This window comes from Neovison vison, chromosome 2 (genome assembly GCF_020171115.1).
Source record: "Neovison vison isolate M4711 chromosome 2, ASM_NN_V1, whole genome shotgun sequence".
Taxonomy (NCBI): Eukaryota; Metazoa; Chordata; class Mammalia; order Carnivora; family Mustelidae; genus Neogale; species Neogale vison.
In genome coordinates, this window is record NC_058092.1 from 79921205 (window position 1) to 79947353 (window position 26149).

Sequence of the window (26149 nt, forward strand, 5' to 3'; positions counted from 1 at the left end):
GAGCCTTTTCTTTAATGTCACGTTACTATATTTTCTTGATATGTTTGGATTGGACTTCATGTAGTTATCATTAGCATATTTTAGCTTTTTGATAGTTTGTTTTTTGATCATTGACATTCTTCTCCTATCCTTCTTTGTACTTTATGTGTGCCATAGAGCTCTATTTATATCTCATTTCATGCTGTTATACCTAAAATGCTGCTGCCTGCCCCCAGCCCTCCTAAGTTAATTATCATAACAAATTACTAACCTCTATTTTTAATGACTGGATTGTTTGAGGGTCCGTTTCAGTTTATATATGCTTCTGTCTTTTTTTTTTTTTTTTTTTTTTTTAGATTTTATTTATTTATTTGAGAGAGAGAGACAGTGAGAGAGAGCATGAGCAAGGAGAAGGTCAGAGGGAGAAGCAGACTCCCCATGGAGCTGGGAGCCTGATGTGGGACTCGATCCCGGGACTCCAGGATCACGCCCTGAGCCGGAGGCAGTCGTCCAACCAACTGCGCCACCCAGGCGTCCCTGTCTTTTTTTAATCTTCACAAGAGTTTGATGATATTTGTTACCATTGTATTTTTAAGACCTGTAAAGTATTTTCCCTATAGCAAAGTGTTGGGAATGAGTCACAATGTGGAATGATTCATTTAACTAGTAAAGAAACTCGGGCTCATCACCTTAATGAGAATCACAAACCCTGTTCCTGATTATTCTATTAAAATGTTTCAGATTTTTTTTTTTAATTAAACAATAAAGCAGAACCTAACAAGTAAAACACAAAGCTCTTAGGAAAGAAAGTTCAAATCAGTCATATTAAATATTTTAATAGTAAACTTTCCAATGAAAAGAATTTGAAGACCTCATTATTGTTCAAACAACTACAAAAATAACTTGATTGTTAATGGTGTTGGTTGTGTAGATCCCTTCATTAATCTCTCAGCTCTTTGATAATGCCTTGAGTAGTTTAATATCCAAATTATTTTTTGTACCATTTGAATTATGTAGCAGTGATTAAAATGAGGTAAAATGTTTGTTATCCTGTATGTATAAAACATAGGTAAACCAGACAGATATTCCTCCTTATTTGAATCTGCTCTTTGACGATGTCATATAGTTGTCATTTAAGAATCTAATATTTAGAAGGGAAACAGCAATTACCATCTTAGTCATTTTAAGTGTACATTTGAGGTGCCGTAACTATATTCATAACACGAAGTGACGAATCTCCAGAACTTACTCATCTTAAAAAAACTGAAATTGAATACCTGTTAAAAACTCCCCATTTTCTCCTTCTCTCAGCCCTTGTAGTTCTACTTTGTTTCTGTGAATTTGACTACCCCAGGTACCTTGTAAGTAAAATAGAGTATTTCTTTTTTTGCAGCTGGCTAGTTTCACTTAGCATAATTTAAGGCTTATACGTGTTGGAACATGTTTAGAATTTACTTCCTTTTTAAGGCTAGATATTATCCTACTGTATGCATGTACCACATTTTGTTTATCTGTTAATGGACCTTTGGGTCTACCTTTTGGCTGTTATGAATAGTGATGCTATGAACGTGTGTATACAAATACTTGTTTGAGTTCCTGCTCTCAGTTCTTTTGAGTGTATACGTAGAATAGGAATTGCTGGATCATATAGTAAATCTGTGTTTAATTTTTTGAAGAACCATCATACTCTTTTCCTCAGTGGCTGTGAACTGTTTTACATTCCCAATAGCAGTGCCCAAGGTTCCAATTTCTTCACCTTTTGCCAACACTTGTAATTTTTGTGTTTTTGTTTTGTTTTTTAAGTGGTCTCCTCACCTAACATCAAGACCAGTGTGGGGCTTGAACTCACGACCCCTGAGATCAAAATCAGAGCTGCTGAAATCAAGCATCAAGTGCTTAACCAACTAAGCCTCCTTGGCTCCTTTTGTTTGTTTGTTTGTTTGTTTTTGATAACAGCCCTCTTAATGGTTGTAAGAGATCTCATTGTGATTCTGAGTTGCATTTCTGTAATGATTAGTGATACTGAGTATGTTTTCATATTTTTGAGGCCCATTTTTGTATCTTTGAAGAAACTTAAGTTCTTTGTCCAATTTTTAAATCAAATTTCTCGGTTTTATTGTGACCAAATTTTAGGTGTTTGAATATATTTTCTAGATTTTAACTCCTTACCAGATACATGGGTTGTACATTCTTTGTCCCATTTCTATTGGTTCATTATCTCTTCATTCGTTGATTGTAACCTTGGATGCACAAGTTTTACATTTTGATGTCTCCTTCACTTTTTCTTTCATTGCATGTGCTTTGGGTGTCATATCCAAGAAATTATTGCCAAATCCAGTGTCATGAAACTTTCCTCCTATCTTAAGAGTTTTGTAGTGTTACCTCTTTATGTTTAGGTCTTTGATCTACTTTGAGTTAGTTTTTGTATGTGGTGGAAGGTAGGGTTATACAACTTTATTCTTCTGTACATGGTATCTTTTCTGTTTAATTTTACACTATATGAGAAAAGATTCGTGGCTGTAAGTTATAGAAAACCCAGTTTGAATGATAAGTATAATGAGAAATTTATTAACAAAAGAAATTTGTTGATTTATTTGTTGATATCTTTTATTTTACTTTTTAATTGAAGGCCTGGCTAGGTCACGGGAAAAAAGAGTCATACTGGAACACATCCAGAGCCCATTGTTTTTTCTTTTCTAAATAAATAAAATTTTTTTGGGTTGGGGAATGCATCTGTTGGTGGGTTGCCTTCTGTTCTTTGGGTGCAGACTGGATTTCTCTGTAAAGTAGGAAATGCAGTCACCAACAGGTTAAGTTTTATGTCCTAGATACTAACTAAACTCTTACTGGCCTCAAAGCTGTATCAGGTCCCTGTGGAGGCCAAGAAAAACAAGGCTGTACCCACCTTGAGTCTAGCCCTGACATAAGTACAGCCATCTTTGGCAAAACAAAAGCTGGCACCTTGCACCCCCTCTCCACCCGCTCCCCTCCCCTTGGTAGTATGTGTGACATTCCTCAGCCACCCCTGGCTGCCCTAAAAGAAAAACAAATAGTTAACTTGCAGAGATCACAATCCTTCAAGACAGGAGTCTCCCTCGGTTTACAAATGTCCTAGTGATTCACAACAAAGAAGCTATCTTCTCAATAGCCCAATTTCAAGAGACAAATAACTCAGTTCCTTAAGCCCTAATGTCTGCCCTCCCCACCATAAAACTGAAGGAGGCTGAGGCAGAAGGAAATGTAAATAAAGTTAAATTTCTTCTTAACCTAAATCTCACTAACAAGGACACTTGATGGGAGAAATGTGAAACTTTATCTCTAAACCTCCAAGATAGTGTCACCAATCATTCCCAAGCATATGACCCACTGATGTACATCTAAAAGGTCTCACAGAAGATTTTTATTACTGGTAATGAGTAACCTTTTCCCCAGACAATAGCTAGCCCCTCAAGGTCCTGGAGACCTTGCTTCCAAAATTCCTTAGAGACTTAAATCATCCATAACCCCCTTTTGTCCTCCTCCACCGCTGAGTCTACCCCTACTCTGCCTTTTAAAAACCCTGACTGTAATCTGGTTCCGGGTCCAAGTCCCTACTCTGCTGCCTCGGGTATTCTTGGGCCCAAGCTTAACCATGTCACCTCAGGGTCCAAGTCCCTACTCCACTGTGTTGGGTATACTTGGGCCTAAGCTTAAGCTTACTGAATAAACCCTCATGTGATTGCATCGGTGCTTGGCTCCTTGGTGGTCTCTCAGACGCGAAAACACGGGCATAACAATCCCAAGACGTAAAAAATCCAGGAAGAAAACTCTTTCTCCCAGTGAGATTTGGTTTTCTGTCTCTGGATCACTTAAATTTAGATCCACAAATAGGGCCACTTGTATTAATCTGGCAACTCCTAAGGATGTTAACAGATGTGGGGAAGGGGCAGTTAAGAAGAAGGATGCTGATCAGTCTCAGGTCTCTAATACTACCATTCTGCCAGGAGAAATAGTATGATTTGTAGCCCATGTTATAAATATGATATCGATCGCCTGTTAAATAGGCATTAGAACTCAGCTTCTCTCATGTTGAAATTGATTGAAAGTGTATAGACGTGATTTTTAGCCTTTAAAAATCTCTGAGATACCCTATACTACATCATTTAACTGTAATACGTGGTTTTAATAAAGTGAATTAAAGTTTTGAGAAATTATTTGAGATATTTTATAATTTTCCCTAAAACCAAAAAAATAAATAAACACACGACAAACTAGAATGGATAAAAAAGATTAAAATCAGCAATTTAAATTTGGATTAATTCCATATATATATATATATATATATATATATATATATATATATATATATGGAATACTGTGATTTTTGGAGATGCTCATTAAATTTAGAGGCTTTCTCGGACTACTGAAGGAACAATGAACAATGTTAATTCCTCTGTATCCAGAGTACATGATCCTAAGGTAGTTAGAAAACAGACATATATCAAAACAATGTACCAGTGTGTCTATGACTTTTATTTTATTTTATTTGGGGGGGGGGGCAGGAAAGCAAGGTTTATTGAGTATAAGCTCAAAGCTCCTGAAGAGGGAAGGGACCTGGGAGGGTTGACCTGTAACATTTATTTTAATTTCTCTGATATATATTGGATATGCACAAAACTTTGTGTTTTAATTAACTCCTAATTTATAGCACCCTACTCAAAAGCATATAAACTGCTTACATATACACTGCTATCATAATTGGTTCCTTGGAGAATCTCTGGACATGTTAGAAAGGAGGAAGTTCTGAAAAAGAATAATCTAGGGGAACTGACAGTAAGGGCAGGTTTCTTGAGAATGATGAATTGCCTAGCAGATCTTTAGTTTAGGAGTAACCTGAATGCTTTGCACTTACATGTTTAAGACAAGCTACTCTGAGATTTTTTTGACCTAATAAGCATATTATGTTGAAAATGCAATGCAGGGATTTATGGGAGCTATTAGCCATTCACACTTGTTATGAATCTTTGCTCACTTTAGACTGTTTTCTTAGAGGGTCCAAAGATGAGCAGCTGCTTTGAGGGGATACATTCTTTTTGTATATCCTTATCACTAATTTTTTTAAAAAAGTTACAAAAATAATATATGATTATTATAACATATTTAAATATAAGTCCCTTCCCAGTCCTTCTTCCTGAATAATTTGTTGTGACTTCTTCCAAAACATATGTTTTCTTAGGAATAAAAGTTTTGATTTGGTGGAATATAAGCAAAACATTTTGGACTACACTTTAGTTTTTCTAGTCAGGGTTGCCTTGGATGGAGTCAAGTGGCCTGTATATGGTTTCTGTGGCCTCTGGATACTAGGGGTTTGGGAAGATTTGCCTATAGATGGGTGACTTTTAAATTAAGAGTGGCAAGAGTGATTTAAAAAAAAAAATGCTTAGGACTAACCCTGCATGCACAAAAAGGTAAAAGTAATATTATTTTCTTCTTCCTCTTCCCTCTTGTATATATGTGCTTTTCCTCCCTGAGGCTAGAGTTTAATAGTTTTTATGTTATGTTTAAGCTGTGTTATGACTTCTGTGGTTAACCTCTGGTAGTTATAATTCTAAGAGTCAAAAACCCAACCCAGATTGGATTAAGTAAGCGAAGGCATTGATTGGTTTAATGTGACTGAAAAGGTCAGGGATCTGGGTACTCAGGAAAAGTGTTAAGAATTCTTTTTTCCTTGTTTTGCTTTCCTCTCTGTTGGTTTAATTCCCAAGCAGTCTGTTTCCACATGGTGGATCTAAGATTATGTCTTCTCAGGTTAGCTTCAGCAGGAAGAGAACCTGTCTTCCCAAGAAGTACAACAGAAATTTTAAGATTGAGTTTTGTTAGCTTGGAATAATGGGGCCAGATCAAATAAACATTTCTGGACCATAGCATGTGGCCAGCTGCACTGTAACTACATAGACATGACATTGGGAGAGCTCTAGTTTTGGATCTGCTTAGCCAGTACTGGAATAAGAAATCCCAAATCCCAGGAGTTTTACACAACAAAAGCTTACTTGCTTATGCAGTGTCAGCTATAACTCTCTAGGGAAGCCCATGTGGTAACTCAGAAATCTAGACTATTTCCATTTTCCATCTCAGCCTGAAGCTTCCACAGTTGTTTCAGCAGGGAATGGGAGAGTCCATAGGGTTATGCATGAGCTCTCAGTGCTTTAGTCTGGCAGTTACACAGAACTTACAGCCCACTATACAGGGTTAGCCATGTGGTCCTGCCTATCTGCAAGGGGACTGGGAAATGTACAAAATAACATGTTTTTTTTGATGAGCAGAAATGTGCCTGCCATAAGCTGTTAAAAAAAAGCTAGTGAGTGATGCAAAACAACTGATGTCCACATAGCCTTGGATTCTAAACAGTGCTTAAAATGTTGATATGTAAAAACAGGTTCAGAGTTTGAAACTCCTTGCTCTTTGAAATATTCTTTGCCCAAGTTTGGCCTGTTTTCGTTTAAAGTAATTCATGGATTTATGGTTGAAAAATCACAATCTTTCTTTCTTTTTTTGGGGGGGGAATGACTGACTTTATAATTTTTAGATTACAACACGTTTATAGGTTGGAGACTGTAGTTATCATAAGCAGGGTGCGCATAAGTTAGTTACCTTGTAATTGCTAAATTCCATTGACATTTTTGGTACCAGTGTTTTTACATCTCTTTGATGAATTGACTATTTCTTCTTAGAACTTAAAAGAAAAAAATCATCTTCAGTGGTATGTTTTCTTGGGTTTTCTGAGTGATGTCTCTTAAGAGTTGAAAAACTTTTTTTTTTATAAAGTGCCAGATAATAATTTTGGCTTTCTGTGCTATATGTTACAACCATTCAGTTTTGCTGCTGTTGTAGTGCAAAAGCAGTCACAGACAATACATAGTTGAATGAGTGTGGTGTGTTTCAGTTAAGTTTTATCTCTAAAAACCGCTGGGTGAGCCATAATTTGTTTACATCTGATCTGCCCAACTGCTCATCCTTATCCCTCTTGTTGAGCAGGGGTTTTTTTTTTGTTTTTTTTTTTTTAAGATTTTATTTATTTATTTAACAGAGATCACAAGTAGGCAGAGAGGCAGGCAGAAAGAGAGAGAGAGAGAGAGAGAGAGAAGCAGGCTCCCCGCTGAGCAGAGAGCCTGATGCGGGGCTCCATCTCAGCACCCGGAGATCATGACCTGAGCCGAAGGCAGAGGCTTTAACCCACTGCGCCACCCAGGCGCCCCCCTCTTGTTGAGCAGTTTATCCTTCCCTCTTAAATGTATATTTCTAAATTATTTTTAGCTACCATCTCATTTTGTACATTTTGGGTGGACCCATTTTCATTCATTACTGTTTTAACTATCTTAGGTGTTGAAACAGATTTGATGTGGGGTTTGGAGTGTCCCCCGCCTTTTCTTTTTTTTTTTTTTTTAAAGGGAGGGAACGGGGCAAAGGGAGAGGGAGAAAATCTTTTTTTTTTTTTTTTAAGATTATTTATTTATTTATTCGACAGAGAGAGATCACAAGCAGGCAGAGAGAGAGAGAGAGAGGGAGGAAGCAGGCTCCCCGCTGAGCACAGAGCCCGATGCGGGACTCGATCCCAGGACCCTGAGATCATGACCTGAGCCGAAGGCAGCGGCTTAACCCACTGAGCCACCCAGGCACCCCAGGAGAGGGAGAAAATCTTAATCAAGCTCCATGCTCAGCATGGAGCTGACCCAGGGCTGATCTCACAATTCTGAGATCATGATCTGAGCCAGATCAAGAATTGGACTGTGTACTGACTGAGCCACCCAGGCACCCCTCATGTTGTCCTATATTAGCTATCTGACCATGTCTGAGTCATATAGAATAGGGCTAATAATACCTGCCTGTAGGTTTGCTCTAAGTATAAGATTATGGAATACTTAGCATAGAGATTGGTGAATAATATATAGATGACAAATGGTAGTTCTTGTTTTTGTTATTACCCTCTAATGTATTAACTCTCACATATGTATCTGGATCCCAGAAGTTTCTTCAGTGTTCCAGTTTTTACTACATTTCTCTGTTGCACATTTTTATTCAGCTCTTCTGTAGTGTTAGTTAAGAAGCATTCCTTTTCAAGTAAGAGTCTTCCCACATAACACTAAGTTTGGGAAGGGATTCTAGAGCTTAGTGATAATCAGTGGCATTGTGAATTTCTTGATCTTGATTACAAGATGTAATAGCTTCAGTCATCCTATCGTCACATATCTGTTTCCAAAACTGTAGCAAAGTGTGAAAAAGGGACTTCTTCTGGAGTAATTTTTTCCTTTTTATTATAAAAAGAATTAAAAAGTTAGGAACTAGAATCTCTAGGACTTGAACACCTTAAGGTGGGAGAGACTTGATATGTAGGGTGATTGCTAGATTTTTGGCTGAAATGTCGACGTTGGTGGTAGTACTATTAATGTAAGAAAAGAATAAGGTTTATAAAGAAGATAAATTCCATTTTAGACTTGTTTTGATGTACCTGTGGCAGATGGACTGCTATCTTGTAGCCAGTCCTTCTCCTATAATAGCTTTATTGACATACCATTTACATTCCATAAAATTTACCCTTTAAAGTACACAATTCAGTCGCTTTTAGTGTACTCACAGAGTTTTCAAACCATCACTATTATTTAATTTTAGAACATTTTTATCATTGTAAAAAAGAAACCCTTGTACCTATCTGCAGTCATTCCCCATTTACCCCTCCCTCAAGCCCTGGCAACCACTAATCTATTTCTCTCTTTGTGTATTTGCCTGTTCTAATTAACTGAGTTTTTTATCTTTTTCTGTTGATCTAGCACCAGAAGTAATTAATGTGTAGCACATAGATTTGCTCATGTTTGAATTAATAAAGTAATTCATCCACAAAAATGATTTTTGGTGGTGTTTCAGATAATCATGAGTAAGAACCACAGGTAAAGGGTATTTAGTTAGACTTCCGTAATATGGCATAGAAGGGCCTCTGCTGCCTCCCATATACCTTTCCAGCCTGACTGATTACCATTGTTTGATTCACGGTTGGTGTTCAGCAACATGAACCGATTTATAGATCTTCATAAATGCTGTAATTTTTCTCTTCCGTGCCTATGCTTATTAGATCTTCTCTATTTAGGCTCCTCCCAGGGCTTTCTGGTTGTCTAGTTCTTTCTTGTTCATCTCTTCTCAGGGTATGTCAGGAAGTAAGAAATTTCAGACTTTATCTTTTGGGGAAGCCCCTCCATAGAATCTTCTGTTGTTCTTACTATATTATGTTATGTAAATGTGTTTTATATATTTGGTTTCTCTAGGCTAGAGATCTCTGAACTTTTATTGCTTACCTATAAAAACTGAACCGTGCATGCATAATTTTTTTTTAAAGATTTCATTTATTTATTAGAGAGACAGAGATCACTGGTAGGCAGAGAGGCAGGCAGAGAGAAGGAGAGAGGGAAGCAGGCTCCCCGCCAAGCATAGAGCCGGATGTGGGGCTGGATCCCAGGACCCTGAGATCATGACCTGAGCCGAAGGCAGAGGCTTTAACCCACTGAGCCACCCAGGCGCCCCCTTTCTGTTCTTTCTTAAGATTTCACACATAAGCAAAGTCATATGGCATTTGTCTTTGTCTTACTTATTTCATGTAGCATAATATTCTTTAGGTCCAACCATGTTGTCACAAACAGCAAGGTTTGATGCTTTTTTATGGCTGAGTAATATTCCTGTGTGAGTGTGTGTGTGTGCGCGTGCGCGCGCTCGCACGCGCGGTCCACATCTTCTTTATACATTTGTATATCGATTGGCACTTAGGTAGGTTGCTTCCATATCTTGACTATTATAAATAATTCTGCAATAAATGTGGGTGTGCATACATATTCTTGAATTAGTATTTTCATTTTCTTTGGGTAAATATCCAGAAGTGGAATTACTGGATCATCTGATATTTCTATTTTGTAAAATTTGGAGGACCATCCACACTATTTTCCACAGTGGCTGCACCAGCAGGGCACATGTGTGCCCTTTTCTTCATGTCCTCACCAACACTTGTTTCTTTTCCATTTTCTTTCTTTCTTTTTCTTTTAAACATATAATGTATTATTTGTTTCAGGAGTACAGGTCTGTGATTTATCAGTCTACACAATTCACAGCGCTCACCAAAGCACATACCCTCCCCAGTGTCTGTCACCAAGCCATCCCATCCCTCCCACCCCCCCTCCACTCCAGCAGCCCTCAGTTTAACACTTGTTTCTTTCTTTTTTTTTTATTTTAAGATTTTATTTATTATTGGACAGAGATCACAAATAGGCAGAGAGGCAGGCAGAGAGAGAGAGAGAGAGAAGCAGGCTCCCTGCTGAGCAGAGATCCTGATGCGGGGCTCAGTCCCAGGACCCTGGGATCATGACCTGAGCCGAAGGCAGAGGCTTTAACCCTCTGAGCCACCCAGGTGCCCCTTAACACTTGTTTCTTGTCTTTTTGGTACTAGCCATTCTGACAGGTACGAGGTGATTTGTCGGTGTTTTGATTTTCATTTCCTTGATGATTAGTGATGTTGATCATCTTTTCATGTGTTTGTTGGCCATCTGTGTCTTCTTTGGAAAAATGTCCGTTTAGATGCTCTGCCCATTTTTAATCAGATTGTTTGGTGGTTTTTTGGTGTTGAGTTGTATGAGTTCTTTATATATTTTAGATATGAACCTCTATTGGAGATATCATTTGTACATTTCTTCCATTTAGTATGTTGCCTTTTCATTTTGTTGATGGTTGTTCTTGTTGCCTTTGCCTGAGAAGACAGGCCCAAAAATGAAGTGCTAAGACCAATGTTCAAAAAAACATGTTCCAATGTTTTCTTTTAGGAGTTGTTTTTTTTTTTCTTTTAGGAGTTTTATGGTTTCAGATCATTAATCTTTTTTTTTTTTTTTTAAGATTCTATTTATTTATTTGACAGAGATCACAAGTAGGCAGAGAGGCAGGCAGGGGGCTGAGCAGAGAACCCAGTGTGGGGCTCAATCCCAGGATCCTGGGATCCTGACCTGAGCCCAAGGCAGAGGCTTTAACCCACTGAGCCACCCAGGCACCCTTCTTTAATTCATCTTAAATTTATTTTTGTGTATGGTGCAAATAAGTTGTTCGCTTTCATTCTTTTGCACATAGCTGTCCATTTTTCCTAATAGTGTTTTTTTTTTTTTTTTTTCTAATAGTGTTTATTGAAGAGACTGGCTTTTCTGCATTGTATATTCTTGCCTTCTCTGTCAAGGATTAATTGACCATATAAACATAGGTTTATTTCTGGGCTCTCTTTCTGTTGTCTTAATCCATGTATCTAAGGATCTATGGTATCTAACAGTACCATAGTGTTTTGAGCACTATAGCTTTATGGTATATCTTGAAATCTGGGGTTGTGATACCTCCAGCTTTGTTTTTCAGGTTTGCTTTGGTTATTCAGGGTCTTCTTTGGTCCCATACAAATTTTAGGATTGTTTAGTTCTGGGAAAAACTGGTATTTTGATAGGGATTTCATTGAATATGTAGATTTCTTTGGGTAATATGGTCATTTTAACAGTATTAGTTTTTTCAATCCATAAGCATGAAATATCTTTCCATTTATTTGTGTTATCTTTAATTCCATTAATCATCTTTTTATAATTTTCAGAATATAGATCTTTAACCTCTTTGATTAACTTTATTACTAGGTATTTTACTCGTTTTGATGCAGTTATAAATAGGGTTAATTTCTCTTCCTGCTACTTTGTTATTAGTTTATAGAAACAACAGTATACTAATTTTGTATCCTGCAACTTTACTGAATTCATTAATTTTTAGCTCATTTACAGTTTTTGGTAGGCTCTTTAGGGTATGGTTTTGTGTCATCTGTCAATAGTGACAGTTTTACTTATTCCTTACAAATATGGATGCTTTTTATTTCTGTTTCTTGTCCAATTACTCTGGCTAGAACTTCTAGTATTATGTTGAATAAAAGTGACAAAAGTGATCATCCTCGTCTTGTGCCTGATCTTAGAGGAGAAGCTGCTTTTCACCATTGAGTATGATGTTAGCTATGGGCTTATCATGTATGGGCTTTGTTATGTTGAGTAATGTTCCCTATATCTCTACTTTGTTGAGCAATTTTATCCTGAATGGATGTTGAATTCTTTTCCTACATCTCTTGAGATTATCATATAATTTTTATCCTTTGTTGTGTTAATGTGATATATCAGTCTGATTGACTTATGAATATGAGCCATTCTTGCATCGCTGCTATAAATCCCACTTAATTGTGTTGAATAATTTTTGAAAATTTATTGTTGAATGTAGTTGACTAATACCTTATTGAGGATTTTGCATTATGTTCATCGAGGATATTGACCTCTAATTTTCTTTTTTTTTTGTAGTGTCTTTGGTTTTGGTATCAGGATAATGCTGGTTACGTAGAATGAATTTGGAAGCCTTTAATTTTTTTTTCTCTAATTTTTTGGAATAGTTTGAGAAGGATGGATATTAATTCTTTTTTAAATGTTTGGTAAAATTCACGTGTGAAGCCATTTGCTCATACATACACTTTTTTTGTTACGAGTTTTTTTCGTTGTTTCTGAGTCAAATTACTAGTTATTAATGTGTTCAAATTCTTTTTCTTCCTGATTCATTCTTGAAATATTGCTTTTTTCTGGGAACTTGTCCTTACTTCTACATTGTCCAGTTTGTTGGTGTATACTTTTTCATAGTAGCCTCATAATCCATTTTATTTCTGTGGTGTTGGTTGTAATTTCCCTCCTCTTTCATTTCTGATTTTGAGTCCTCTCTTTTTTCCTTTCCTTTTTTTTTTTTTTTTAAAGACTTTATTTATTTATTTGACAGAGATCACAAGTAGGCAGAGAGGCAGGCAGAGAAAGAAAGAGGAGAAAGCAGGCTCCCTGCGGAGCAGAGAGTCCAACGTGGAGCTCGATCCCAGGACCCTGGGATCACGACCTGAACCAAAGGCAGAGGCTTTAACCCACTGAGCCACCCAGGCGCCCCCTTCTCTCTTTTTCTTGATGAGTCTGACTAAAGGTTTATTAATTGTTTATTTTTTGAAGAACCAGCTATTAGTTTTGATATTTTCTATTTTTTTTAAATCTCTATTTCATTTATTTCTGCTGTGATCTTTATTATTTCCTTCCTTCTTTTAACTTTGGGTTTTGTTCTTTTCTGGCTCTTTTAGATGTGAGGTTAGATTGTTTGAGATTTTTCTTTTATCACTATAAACTTTCCTCTTAAAGAACTGCCTTTACGGGACGCCTGGGTGGCTCAGTTGGTTGGACGACTGCCTTCGGCTCAGGTCATGATCTCGGAGTTCCGGGATCGAGTCCCGCATCGGGCTCCCAGCTCCACGGGGAGTCTGCTTCTCTCTCTGCCCTTCTCCTCATTCATGCTCTCTCTCCCTGTCTCTCTCTCAAATAAATAAATAAAATCTTTAAAAAAAAAAAAAAAAAAAAAAAGAACTGCCTTTGCTGTGTCTCAGGGGTTTTCAGTGCCAAGTTTACATTTTCATTTGTCTCAAAGTATTTTATTATTTTCTTTGATTTCTTTGTTTACTTATTGGTTACTTAGTTGCATATTGTTTAGCCTCCAGGTGTTTTTGTTTTTTCCAGTTTTTTCCTTGTGATTGATTTTTCAGTTTCATACTGTTGTGGTCAGAAAAGATGCTTGATACGATATCAGTGTTTTTAAATTTATTGAGACTTGTGTAGCCTAAATGTGATATCTCCTGGAGAATGTTCCATGTATACTTGAAAAGAATGTATTCTGTTCTTTTTGGGTGGAATGCTGTGTGTATCTCTTAAGTGCATCTGCTCTGATGTGTTGTTCAAAGCCAATATTTCCTTGGAAATTTTGTGTATACACGATGTATCCATTGATGTAAGTGTAGTGCTAACGTCCCTTACTATTTACCGTATTACTGTCAATTTCTCCTTTTATGTCTATTAATGTTTGACTTATATATTTAAGTACTTCTGTGTTGGGTGCATAGATATTTATAGTTATTGTATTCTCTTGTTGGATTAATCTCTTTATCATTATGTAAGGGGCATATTTGTCTCTTGTTAAAATCTTTGTTTTAAAGCCTGTTTTTTGTTTTTTAAAGATTTTATTTATTTATTTGACAGAGAGAGATCACAAGCAGGCAGAGAGGCAGGCAGAGAGAGAGAGAAGGAAGCAGGCTCCTGGCTGAGCAGAGAGCCTGATGCAGGGCTCGATCCCAGGACCCCGCAATCATGACCCGAGCTGAAGGCAGCGGCTTAACCCACTGAGCCACCCAGGCGGGGGTATCTGATACAAGTATTGCTACCTCAGCTTTCCTTGTTTCCATTTTCCTGGAATATCTTTTTCCATCTCTTTACTTCCAGTCTGTATGTATCTTTAGGTGGGAAATCAGCCTCTTGTAGACAGCATATAGATAGGTCTTGTTTTTGTTTTTTTGGGTTTTTTTTTTAATCTATTCAGTCACCTTCTGTCTTTTGATTGGAGCATTTAGTTTATTTACATTTAAGATAATTACTGATACGTATATCCTGATTGCTGTTTTGTTAATAGTTTTCTGGTTGTTTTTGCAGTTCTTGGTTCTTTTTTTTTTTTTCTTGCTTTTTTCCTTTGTGATTTGATGACCTTTTTTAGTGTTTTCCTGGATTCTTTTTATTTTTTGTATATGTGTTACTAGGTTTTGGTTTGTGGTTACAATGAGGTTCATGTATAACATGCTATGTATAACGTGCTATGGTCACTTAAGTTACTAAAAGCACTACATTCTTCCCCTCCCTTTGTTTACGCATTTAACATATATATTTTACATCTTTTTGTTTTGTGTATCCTTTAACTCATTATTGTAGATAAAATTGATTTTACTACTTTTGTTTTTTAACCATCATACTACTTTTATGAGTGATCTACCATTTTTACCATATATTTGCTTTTACTAGTGAAATTTTTTCTTTCATAATTTTTTCTAGTTGTGGCCTTTTCTGCTCCAAGAAGTCCCTTAAACACTACTTGTAAAGTAGGTTTAGTAGTGATGGAGTCCTTTAACTTTGTTTGCCTGGGAAACTCTCTCCTGAATGAATTCTGAATTCTGAGTGATAACCTTACTGAGTAGAGTATTCTTGGTTATAGGGTTTTTTTTTTGTTGTTGTTTTTTTTTGGTTATTGTTGTTGTTTTTCTGTTTTGGCACGTTGAATATGTCATGCTGTGGGCTGCAGAGTTTCTACTGAATAGTCGAAACTGTAGACTTAGATGGTTGTTTCCTTCTACATAATATTTACTTTTTTGTCTTGCTGCTTTAAGATTCTGTCTTTAATTTTTGACATTTTAATTATTATGTGCTTTAGGGTAGACCTCTTCAAGTTTATCTCCTTTGGAGCTTTCTTTCCTTCCTTGACCTGGATATCTGTTTTATTCCTCAGGTTAGGGAATTTTCAGCTGTTCTTCAGATAAATTTTTTCCCTCTCTTTCTCTTTAACATCTGGTACCCCCAAAATGCAAATGTTGGTATGCTTGATGTTGCCCAAAGGTCACTTAATCCATTCTTTTATTTTTATTTATTTATTTATTTTTAAAGGATTTATTTATTTATTTGAGAGAAAGAGAGAGAGAGTGTTAGTAAGAGAGGGAGAGGGACCAAGGAATAAAACCTCCAGCAGACTCCCCACTGAGTGTGGAATCCAATGCCAGGTCTGATCCCAGGATTGTGAGATCATGGCCTGAGCTGAAAGCAAGAGTAGGATGCCTAACTGACTGAACTACCCAGGTGCCCTGATTGTGAGTTTTTTTATTAATTCGGTAAGTATTAACCCTTCTCAATGTCTTGCCTGTTCTTTCCCCCATTGTTCAGGGTGTTAAGACTTTCTCTTGTCTATCATAGCACCCTTTGTTACTTTTATCATAGCATTTATTATGCTGTATATTGTAATTATTGGTATATATTTATCTTCTTTCAATAGAGTATAAATATCTTGAGCATGGGTACTCTCTCATTTCTTAAGTTCCCAGTAGCTTGCACAGTGCCTAGCATATAGTAGATAATTATAGAATGGATAAGCTGAATTAAGTGGAATGAATCAATGATGATTTGATAATAATTAAGACAATGATTCTTTTGAAGTATTTGTTTGAAAGACCATAGGGCCATTTATTTTTTAAATGCCTACAGATTAAAGCAGTGTATCTCATTATTTGTGTTGATGGATTAGTTTCTTTTTAAGTTTCCAGTTCATTGTATATTAATGCTTTTGTAAAATACAGTAAAAATTTAGTACTAGGAAAATGATATAAAAGGAGACATAAAAATAGGCACCAGTTTTTTTATTATTAGATTCAACAGACAAAATTATTCTCAAGTTCTGTACTTAGCTTTTTGTGGCTTGATAACAAAGAGTCTGTACCTTTACTGTCCATTGACCATATTTTGAGAATTGTACAAAGCACTGGTAAATGCTTTACAAATGTTACCCGCTTTAATTTTCATAACACCATAGTGTTTAGGTACTGTTATCGCCATTGATAGGAAACCAGGCAAGTAAATTACCTAAGGACACATAGATGGCCACACAAAACAGTTAGGATTCAAACCCAAGTAGTCCATTCTGACTTCACAGTATATGTTCTAGTCTCCTCTGAGTTTGCAAAGGTAAGATAAGGTAGCATTTTAGGCTGAGACTGTGTAGAATGAACATGGATGCAGGCAAAGAAAGTTAAACAAGTATAAATATAATTAATTTGCTTAAAAAAGAGAATGTTAAGGATCATAAAAGCAGAGTTATGGAGGATGTTGTTCTTTTATCCTGTGAGTCACATCTGTTCGCCTGTTACTCTTAGTTCATACTAAAATTCCTGGTTTGCAAAACAAAATAGGGATGGTATTTCTTTGAAATACTTGTCTTTTTGCTCTGGCTCAGTTTAGTAGACTGAAATTTGTTTCTTCTATTCTTTGTACTTTGCTTATTCTCACCTCTATTATTTGACAGCGTAATCATCCAAATTATTATGATTACAGTCACACAAACACAGAAATAACATTTTTTTTATAGGTATCAGTATTTCAAGAAAAAAGTATAGGGATCATTTGATGTTAATGGTAGTAGAGGATTATGTTGCTGTCTTGTTTTATGTCATTAAATTCTTGATATCATGAAATTATCAATTTTTAGAATATTTCAGTTTCAACAATAGTATTTTTTTTTAACATATAATGTATTATTAGCCCCAGGGGTACAGGTCTGCAAATCGCCAGGCTTACATACTTCACAGCACTCACCATAGCATGTACCCTCCCCGGTGTCCATAACCCAACTACCCTCTCCTTACCTCCCTACCCCTAGCAACCTTCAGTTTGTTTTGTGAGATTAAAAGTCTCTTATGGTCAACAGTAGTATTTTTTATACATTAAAAAACTTTTTTTCTTCCTGTAGAAATCTGGTTAAGAAGTACTGTCCCAAACGTTCCTCCAAAGATGAAGAACCAAGGTAAATTATATACCTCTTTATTATTGCATATTAAAATTAAAAAACTTATATTTTTGTTATTTAGTAAAATAAATATGCTGGTAGCCCTTTATAATGATTTTTAAAAGTTGTAATTTTAAAAATCACATGTTCTTAAATAAGAAAGTATTTATTCTAATAAGAAAGAATATTTCATTGGGCTCAGTTTTCTGAAATAGTTGAAAGTATAGGTTTCCAAGTAAAATGTGGACTGGGACTGTACTTGAGTGATTTAGTCTTCAAAAGAAAAGGGTATTTTCCGCATACTTCATTTTGCAGTTGTTAGTTTGTCAGATTCTTGCTTTTACTCTTACAGGTATTAAAACAGTTGAGCTGGTTAGTTTAAAGGGATAGCAAAAAGGAATAAGGTTTTCAGAGTAACCTTGGAACTCTTAATAAAAGTTTAGGAATTGCTAATGAGCTTTATGGTAGTCTTAAACAGGGATATGTGGATGGTTGTAAAATACAGAAACAAAGAGACTAGACTTAAAACAACTTTGTGTGTTATTGTTAGTTGTTAGGGTTCTTAAGTTTAGTGTTAATGGAGTATTATCTGAGTTACTTGCCTTCAGCTGAAAGAGTGTTCAGGCAGTGTATTTAGAATAGATCCGTACATGTTAATACAGCAATTCTCTTTGTTTCTCTCCTTCCCTCCACACACATTTTTTTACCCTTATTGCCCCTTCCTACCCCTCTTTGGTGCCAACCATAATGGCACTTTACTTCCATTCAGGATGTGGGCAGGCATACAAGCAGCTGTGTCCAGAGCTGATAGCAAAATTGTTCTGTAGATCAGCCATCGAGATGCATTTGAGTGGTATGATTGGCAGGTTCTGTCCTCGAGAGCAAGCACATCATCTCTGCAACAGGTTCAGCTGCCAGTCCTAGGAATCCCAGCTCATTCCCCAGCTCAGGCCAGTCAATTGACTACTTAAGAGATTCCAGTATGCCAAAAGAGCCTGCAGGTAGTATTCTTACTATTTTTTGACCCCATATATCCCTTTATTTATAAATTAAGACTACTTGAAGATATACAAACATACAACTTGAGCTAAATGTAGTATTCTTTTCATATAGAGTTAATTTGGAGCTACTTGCAGAGAGTTAGGTTGAGTATGTTAAAATTTGTCAAGTGTCAGGCTCAATCCATACCTCATGGAAAACATTTTTAAAGAAAAAATACTTAAATTTCACCATTTTTTAATATGTTTTTGTCAGGTTTACCTCGTGTATAGCCTTTTTTAACATCCTTAACGAGTTAAATGACTATGCAGGACAGCGAGAAGTAGTAGCAGAAGAAATGGCGCACAGAGTTTATGGTGAATTAATGAGATATGCTCATGATCTGAAAACTGAAAGAAAAATGGTAATTATTGTTTTCATTCAGTTACATAGTACATGAAATGTTTTCACATGATTACTTTGCTTTTTAAAGTAACATTCAGTATAAACTGGTTTGCTATTTCGGTTTCTTTTAACTAAAATTATCTTAAGATACTCTTGCTAATTTGTGATCCTTTGGGTTTAAGACCAAGATTTGGTAACCTATAGCCCATGGGCCAAATCTAGCTTACTGGCTCTTTTTCTTAGTTCCTCATGAGCTAAGAATGGTTTGTAATATTTTGGATAGTTGAAAAGAAAGTCAAAAGAATATTTCATGGCATGTGAAAATTGTTTGAAATTCACATTTCATTGACTATAATTAAAGTGTTCTTGAAACACACCTACACTCATTTACTTATGTATTTCCTGTGACTGCTTTTGTATTATGTCAGAAAGGTTGAATATTTGTAACCAAGACCACATGGCTTGCAAAAACTTAAGATATTTATATGACCCTTTATAGAAAACATTTGTCAACCTCTATTCAAGACAAGTCCTGTCTTTGTCTAGAGATTATATCTGTCTTATAGGATATACTTAAAGTATTCAGATAATACTCATTAAATGCATTTTAGTGAGTTTTGCTTTACTAATAGTCTTTTCCTAGGTATTGATAGAGTTATATAATTAGTACCTCAAAAAAATAAAGTGAAAAGTAAAGGTTTGGGGAGTTTTTAGAATTTTAGTATTCAAATATAATTTTTTGTTTGTTTTATTTGTTTTTTGGTTATGATCTTCAGCATCTTCAAGAGGGACGGAAAGCTCAACAGTACCTTGACATGTGCTGGAAACAGATGGATAATGTAGGTTATAATGTTTTCATGCTTATAGTTTTGTAGACTGCTTAGCCCCAAATTCTCCTATGCTTCACATCTTTTGAGTTTAATATTTCTTGATGTATTTATTCTCTTTGACATTGGTGCAAAGAATGTGAAATCATTTTGTCATTTTTTTTTCTATATGGCTTTATATTGTACCAATTCTGTAATCTTCAGATAACTTCAGATAACTCTAATAGTTGAGGAATATACTTTTTGATTTTGCAGTAGTTACTATAAAATATTGATAAGAGGGTAGGGGTAGTGGGAGTATTAATAGTGATGTATCTCAGAAGACCATTTGACAGAGACTTAGAATCTAGTTCTGTCTTTTGATTTCTCTTGATTTCTTCTTTAGCCTATGAAAGATGAAGACAGTGGACTAGATTATATGAAATGTTTCTTCCAGTTTAGTGATTCTGTAATAATGTAAATCTCCCTAGTACTGGGCTCCTGGTCATAGACCATCAAATGTTAGGAAAGAAAATATTTGGTAGTATTTATAGGTAAAATTGTAAAAGTGTAATAATTATTTATTATAAAAACTTTCCAAGGGTGGGGGCTCCTGGGTGGCTGAATTGGTTGAATGGCTGAGTCTTATTTTCAGCTCAGGTTGTGGTCTTGGGGTCCTGGGATCCAGCTTAGCAGAGAGCCTGCTTGAGAATTTCTGTCCCTCTTTCTTTGCCCCTCCCTGTGCCCACTCGCTCACTTGCATTCTCTTTTTCTCAAATAAAAAATCTTTAAAAACAAAAACAAAACCAAAAAGCCCCCAGACTTCCAAAGGTGCTTGCTAGTGTGCTTTCTCTTAAATATTCTGGCATGAAGTCATTTGAAAAACAAGATGTCTGTAAGGAACATTGTTGTCTGCTTTCCTTAAAATTTTCTACCACATTATGTTCTATAGAATAAGACTAATATTCTTTCTGGGGGCACCTGCCTGAATCAGTTGAGCATCCGACTCTTGGTTTTGGCTCAGATCATGAGTTTCAGCTGTGTTGGGCTCCCTGCTGAATGCAGAGTCTGCTTCAGATTTTCCTTCTCTCTCCCTCTCCTCCTCTACCCCTCCCTCCTCTCACAGGCTCTTTCTTAATACATAAATACATAGTTCTTTCTGAACTCTCAGGTTAGCAAGCAGCTAACTCTTTACTTGTTTACTTGTGTATTTTTTTATTATGGCACTATTCCTTGAAAATTATGCCAAAGGGAGTTTTTCCCATGTTAAATTAATTTAGTTTGCGCTAATTTAGTTTGGGAAAAGGACTTTTAGATTTGAGATTTAAAAAACCTCATGTATATACGTGTTTTTGGCCTTTTTTTCTTTTTTAAAATCACAAATTCAGAGCTTGAAATCACATATTCTTCTTCTTTTTTTTTTTTTTTTTTTTTTTAGGATTTTATTTATTTAACAGACAGAGATCACAAGTAGGCAGAGAGGCAGGCAGAGAGAGAGGAGGTAGCAGGCTCGCTGCTGAGCAGAGAACCTGATGCGGGGCTTGATCCCAGGATCCGAGGACCGTAGGACCCTGGGATCGTGACCTGCCACGTGACCTCGTGGCAGAGGCTTTAACCCACTGAGCCACCTAGGCCTCTGAAATCACATATTCTAAGAGTAAAGTTCTGCTATATAAATGTCATTGATATATGATTGTAGGCACTTGTGCTAATTGAGAATTCTTATTTATATTAATAGTCCATTTCATTTTTGTTTTCATTTTCATTCTAATTGGTTTTAACAAGACTTTTAGGGAGTGTTTACATTTATTAAATTTTAAATTACCTTACCTAGCATTCTTAGTATCTGCCACCTAATGAGTGTGGATGTATGTGTGTTTTCATTTACACATAATAACAGACTCCTACACTCATGAGTCATTGGTCCCTTTAAAAACTTGTGTTGGCACAAATTATTCCTGTTAATATGTGCTGACTTGCCTTTAGAACAGTTGGCAGTTACTATAAGCATAAGTTAGAGGGGTCATAAGAAAGAAGCATTGAAAAAAAAATGTGAGAATGATTTCCTTAAGGCATTAACAATACCATTAAAGGTGTGTTCAGCTCCATTTAAGTTTATTGAAGGTATCGTTGATGTGTACTGAGTCATGGTAAAAAAGTGAACAGTGGGGAAAAAAGCATAAGTGACATAGTCCTTGTTTTTGTCTAACCTGTAGTCTAGTGAGGGAGACAGACAAATACAATTTTTGTGGAATATGTAGAAATATGTGCAGGATCTCATTTCTTAGTTCTGTATCTTCCTGTTTAATCAAGGAAATGAATTTGTGAAATTCCTAACATTTTTGAAATAATTGAGAGGAGATGAAGAAGTGGAAGAGACAGGCTGAGTAAGTGATGCGTATTGAAAGTTGAGGAAAATATTTTAAAAAACAGTTACTAACCTTGGGATAATGAAAGTAGGCCACACCGGAATTTAAGATGAGGGTGGAAGAGAGTAGCCTGCAAAGAAGATTTTGAAGGGATGATGAGAAATTACCAAGATATAAGTATCAAAGATTCCAGGTCTGTCAGGTGGCTCAGGTAACAAAGCGTGCAAATTTGTTAAGAATAGAGCTCAGAAATGGAGCAGTTCCAGTGTTGTTCAGTAGCTCAGTGATATCACTAAAGCTGCTTCTGCTTTCTCTGTACACTTCTTATGTCTTGACTATGTTGGCTTTTTTCCTCAGGGCTTGTCTCCTTATGGTCAACGACCAGCTTAAGCTGCCAGGCACCACATCCTCTCAGCTGCATGCGGAAGCAGGAAAAAGAGAGCATTTCTCTTTTAACTGTTCCTTTTTATTAGGGAGGGAAAACTTTGAGAAAATCCCCAGCAGACTTCCTAATGGGTACCTTTGACAGGATTAGATTACTTGACCATGCTCCAGCTGTGGGGAGGCTGGTAAAGCAAGTATCAGCTGTTGTCAGGCTTCACCCTGGGAGGTGGGCTCTTCTAAGAAGTGGTGGGGGAATAGAATTGGCTGCTGATTAGTCTGGCATGTAAAGGGTGGAAGGAAGGGGAGTCTTTTCTGGAGTGTATTCCTGTATTATATAATGATATCTTTCAGGGAAGGAGAATTTTTAATATTACTGTATTAGTATTTTTAATATTGTACTAGTGATTTTTTGGCTGTTGCACTGAAATTAATAGTTTTTTTCACAAATAATAAGATGTCTAATACAAAAATTATTTTGTATATAGTAGCTTCACATTGAAACAAAATTAGTAGCCTGTAGCTACTCAGTTTGAAAACAGTGTGATTTACTTCAGAGAAGTAAATGTGGAAATTTATTTTTAATGTGGAAATTTAATCTTAATAGCAAAGTGACATTCTGAATATTATGTGCATTCAGATATATTTATGTGCTTTGAATAAATTGTACATGTCTCATTTGGTATTTTTATACTAATCAAAATGGTACATTTAAAGAATTTATAGAATTTTCTGAGCACATTTATTTATGTTAATTGTATAGGTGTGTCTGATTCTAGCTATATGACAATCTGAGCTAACTCAGAGACCTCTTGGCTACAAATACTTTGATATAATATCTAAAATATTTTTTATTGTATTTTAAGTTCTTAGAACTAAGAGAAAGGGAAGTCTATTACTAACTGCTAGAAAAAGGGTAAACTAGAGGCCAGAGCAGTAGGTTTATGAGTTGATACAGTGGCATTTGAAGAGTAAAGGCAGAGGTATTGGAATGTGGTGGTTTATTGGACCTTGATAAGGGTTTACGTTTTAATATACCGGGACAGAGATGATGTTTTAGCTCTATATGTTGTAGAGAGTTGGAACTGATAAACCTGTGTAAAATTTTGAACCTTCAAAGGACTAGCCCTTTAGTGAAAGATGAACTGTAAGAACTCTGCCCACTGGTCAAAGGAGACAGCAGAGAAATTTGTCTCTGTCTGAAGGTCAAAGGAGGAGAGGTGTCTTGTGAAAAATTTAGACTTCGACCTTGTAGTTACGAGGTTCGGAACCCAGATTTGCCCCGTGTGTAGTTTTGTAATCCCCAAGATAAGAAATAGACATCTAACTTGTTCTAATGAGGTTGTTAGCTACATAGAAAATGTTGACATCCTCTGCTTTCTTCTGAGTGATTCTCAGAATACAGTAGCAAGGGTTATGTTTTTCCAGGTAAGAAATTGAGTAGTCTCCTCTGGGGAATCTAACTAGCTTGAGAGGGAAGACTTACAGTTAACAATAGTAGGGTTTCTCCGAGGAAACTGACCGCCATATTACCCTAGAGGAAGAGACAATAATCCAAAAGCCCCATCTGTAGAAAACTTTAATTTAGCTTTTAAAATAAAGAACAGAGAGGGACGGATCCTCAGACATTTAGAGAAAACAACTAATGTAAATAATAAAGACTAAAACTTTGGCATGGGGGTGCAGCTTTGAAGAAACAATAACTGTGAAAGGAAATAGAAAATAGCAAAAACAATCAAAACATTTGAAACACTTAATATTCTGAAAGGGAATAGAGAAGATACTGTATCTGTGAATTAGGAATAAGATGCTGTCAAAGAAGGAACACACACAAAGAAGAACTTTAGGATAATAGAAATGAAAAACACATTAGAAAAAAATAAAATTGAAGAAATCTCTCAAAGTAGAGCAGAATGATAGAAATTGAAAAGACAAGAAAAGTAGAGGGCTCATCCTATAGGTTCCTTTTCAAGGTAATAAGCATTCTATAAAAGAGAAAACACTGAAAATTGACAGACAAAAATAATTCAAGAAAATTTTCCCGGAATTGAAAGACATGAGTTTCCCGATTGAAAGGATTTTCTAGGTGCTCAGCACAGTAAACTCAGAGCAAGACATATCTTCCTGAAATTTCAGAACCGTTACGAGAGAGAAGATGCTTACAAGCCTCCAGAATGGAAAACAAAGCAAACATGTTTTATGCAGAGGATCAGGAATCAGAATGGGATCAGGAAACCAGAAGATAGTGGATTAGTTAGTACTTTTACGTTGCTGAAGGAAGACAATTTCTGACAGCATCATACCCAGCCAAATTTTATCAGTTGAAAGTGATGGTAAAGGTATTTTTGGCCATGGAGAAATTTGAAATGAAAATGATGAAAATGAAAATAATAAAAATTACCTCCTACAGATCCTTTAGGAAGCTGTTGCTGAATGTATTCTAGCAAAATAAGGAACCAGGAATGGGGAAGGTGTGGAATTGTCAAAAGGGGAGGTGAAAGGAATCAGCAATGATGGTGAAGGAATTTTTAAGGAAGCAGCTATGCAATAGGTCTAGTTTGGCTAAGTAGTCCAAATTTCAGTAGATCAAGGCCTTTGGAAGAGATTCCATTAAGAAAATAAAATGAAGGGCGCTTGGGTGGCTCAGTGGGTTAAGCTGCTGCCTTCGGCTCAGGTCATGATCCCAGGGTCCTGGGATCGAGTCCTGCATCGGGCTCTCTGCTCAGCAGGGAGCCTGCTTCCCTCCCTCTCTCTCTCTCTCTCTCTGCCTGCCTCTCTGTCTACTTTGATCTCTGTCTGTCAAATAAACAAGTAAAATCTTTAAGAAAATAAAATGGATAGAATTCTGAATATGTTTGAATTAACTGAGGAGAGATTTTTAAAGAACTGTGCACACTACGGTGGAATTAGAAAAAAATATGTTGAAAACTAAGCAAAGATAAAAAACCAAGTCGAGGAGTAAAAAAAAGGAAGTATGCCGGAAAGGAAATATGGTCCATATCGCACAGCTCTGTTGTGAATAGCTTTTACAAAGTCATAGTCATTTGAATTAAGTGAAAATTTTAAAGGCCTGGTTCTGGGCTAATGGTATTCCTGGGACACCCTGAAGAAACAAATTGAAGCCACGTTGGAGGGAGGACATTTCCACATTCCACCACAAAAAATGAAAAGCAAACACCAAAACCAACCAGCTAAACAAACCTACAAAACCAAACACAAAACATCAAACAAACCAAAAAAGTCCTCCTGAAGGTGAGCTTATAATAAAAAATTATAAAATACGTGTGATTTTTTTTCTTATTGGCAAATGATGAAGTATATTATAAATATTAACTCAGTCATGCCTGTGATTTTTTTTTCCTTCACAGTCTGTGTCTGATATTTAAGTCACATGGATTGATTATAATGCTAACATTTCTTTCCTAATTTAGAAAAGTTTTATTTTTAGTATGTGATTCTATACAATGTACAGTTGCAGCATTTTATTTTTTAATGAGATAATTCTGTATCTCAGTGTGATATTTTAATTTTTTAAACAGAGTAAAAAGAAATTTGAAAGAGAATGTAGAGAGGCGGAAAAGGCACAACAGAGTTACGAAAGATTGGATAATGATACTAATGCAACCAAGGCAGATGTTGAAAAGGTAAGAAGTAATCCAAACTGACTTCGATATCAAAATATCATTATTTACATATGGAAAATAGTTACAGTGTTTGTATTTGGTAGTTTTCCCAAGAAAAAAATTATGTCAAAACCAAAAATATACAAATATTTGTATA

General features: G+C 36.0%; 1 protein-coding gene across 3 annotated transcripts in view; it reads left to right on the forward strand.

The window, feature by feature from the left end:
- Positions 1 to 26149, forward strand: part of FNBP1L (formin binding protein 1 like) — a 99954-nt gene that overhangs the window by 46321 nt on the left and 27484 nt on the right. For all 3 annotated transcript variants that reach the window (XM_044238709.1, XM_044238707.1, XM_044238708.1), the window contains exons 3-6: positions 17395 to 17448; positions 18685 to 18832; positions 19590 to 19652; positions 25909 to 26013. In XM_044238709.1, coding sequence (XP_044094644.1) covers positions 17395 to 17448; positions 18685 to 18832; positions 19590 to 19652; positions 25909 to 26013 — 370 coding nt within the window. The remainder of the gene's footprint in view (positions 1 to 17394; positions 17449 to 18684; positions 18833 to 19589; positions 19653 to 25908; positions 26014 to 26149) is intronic.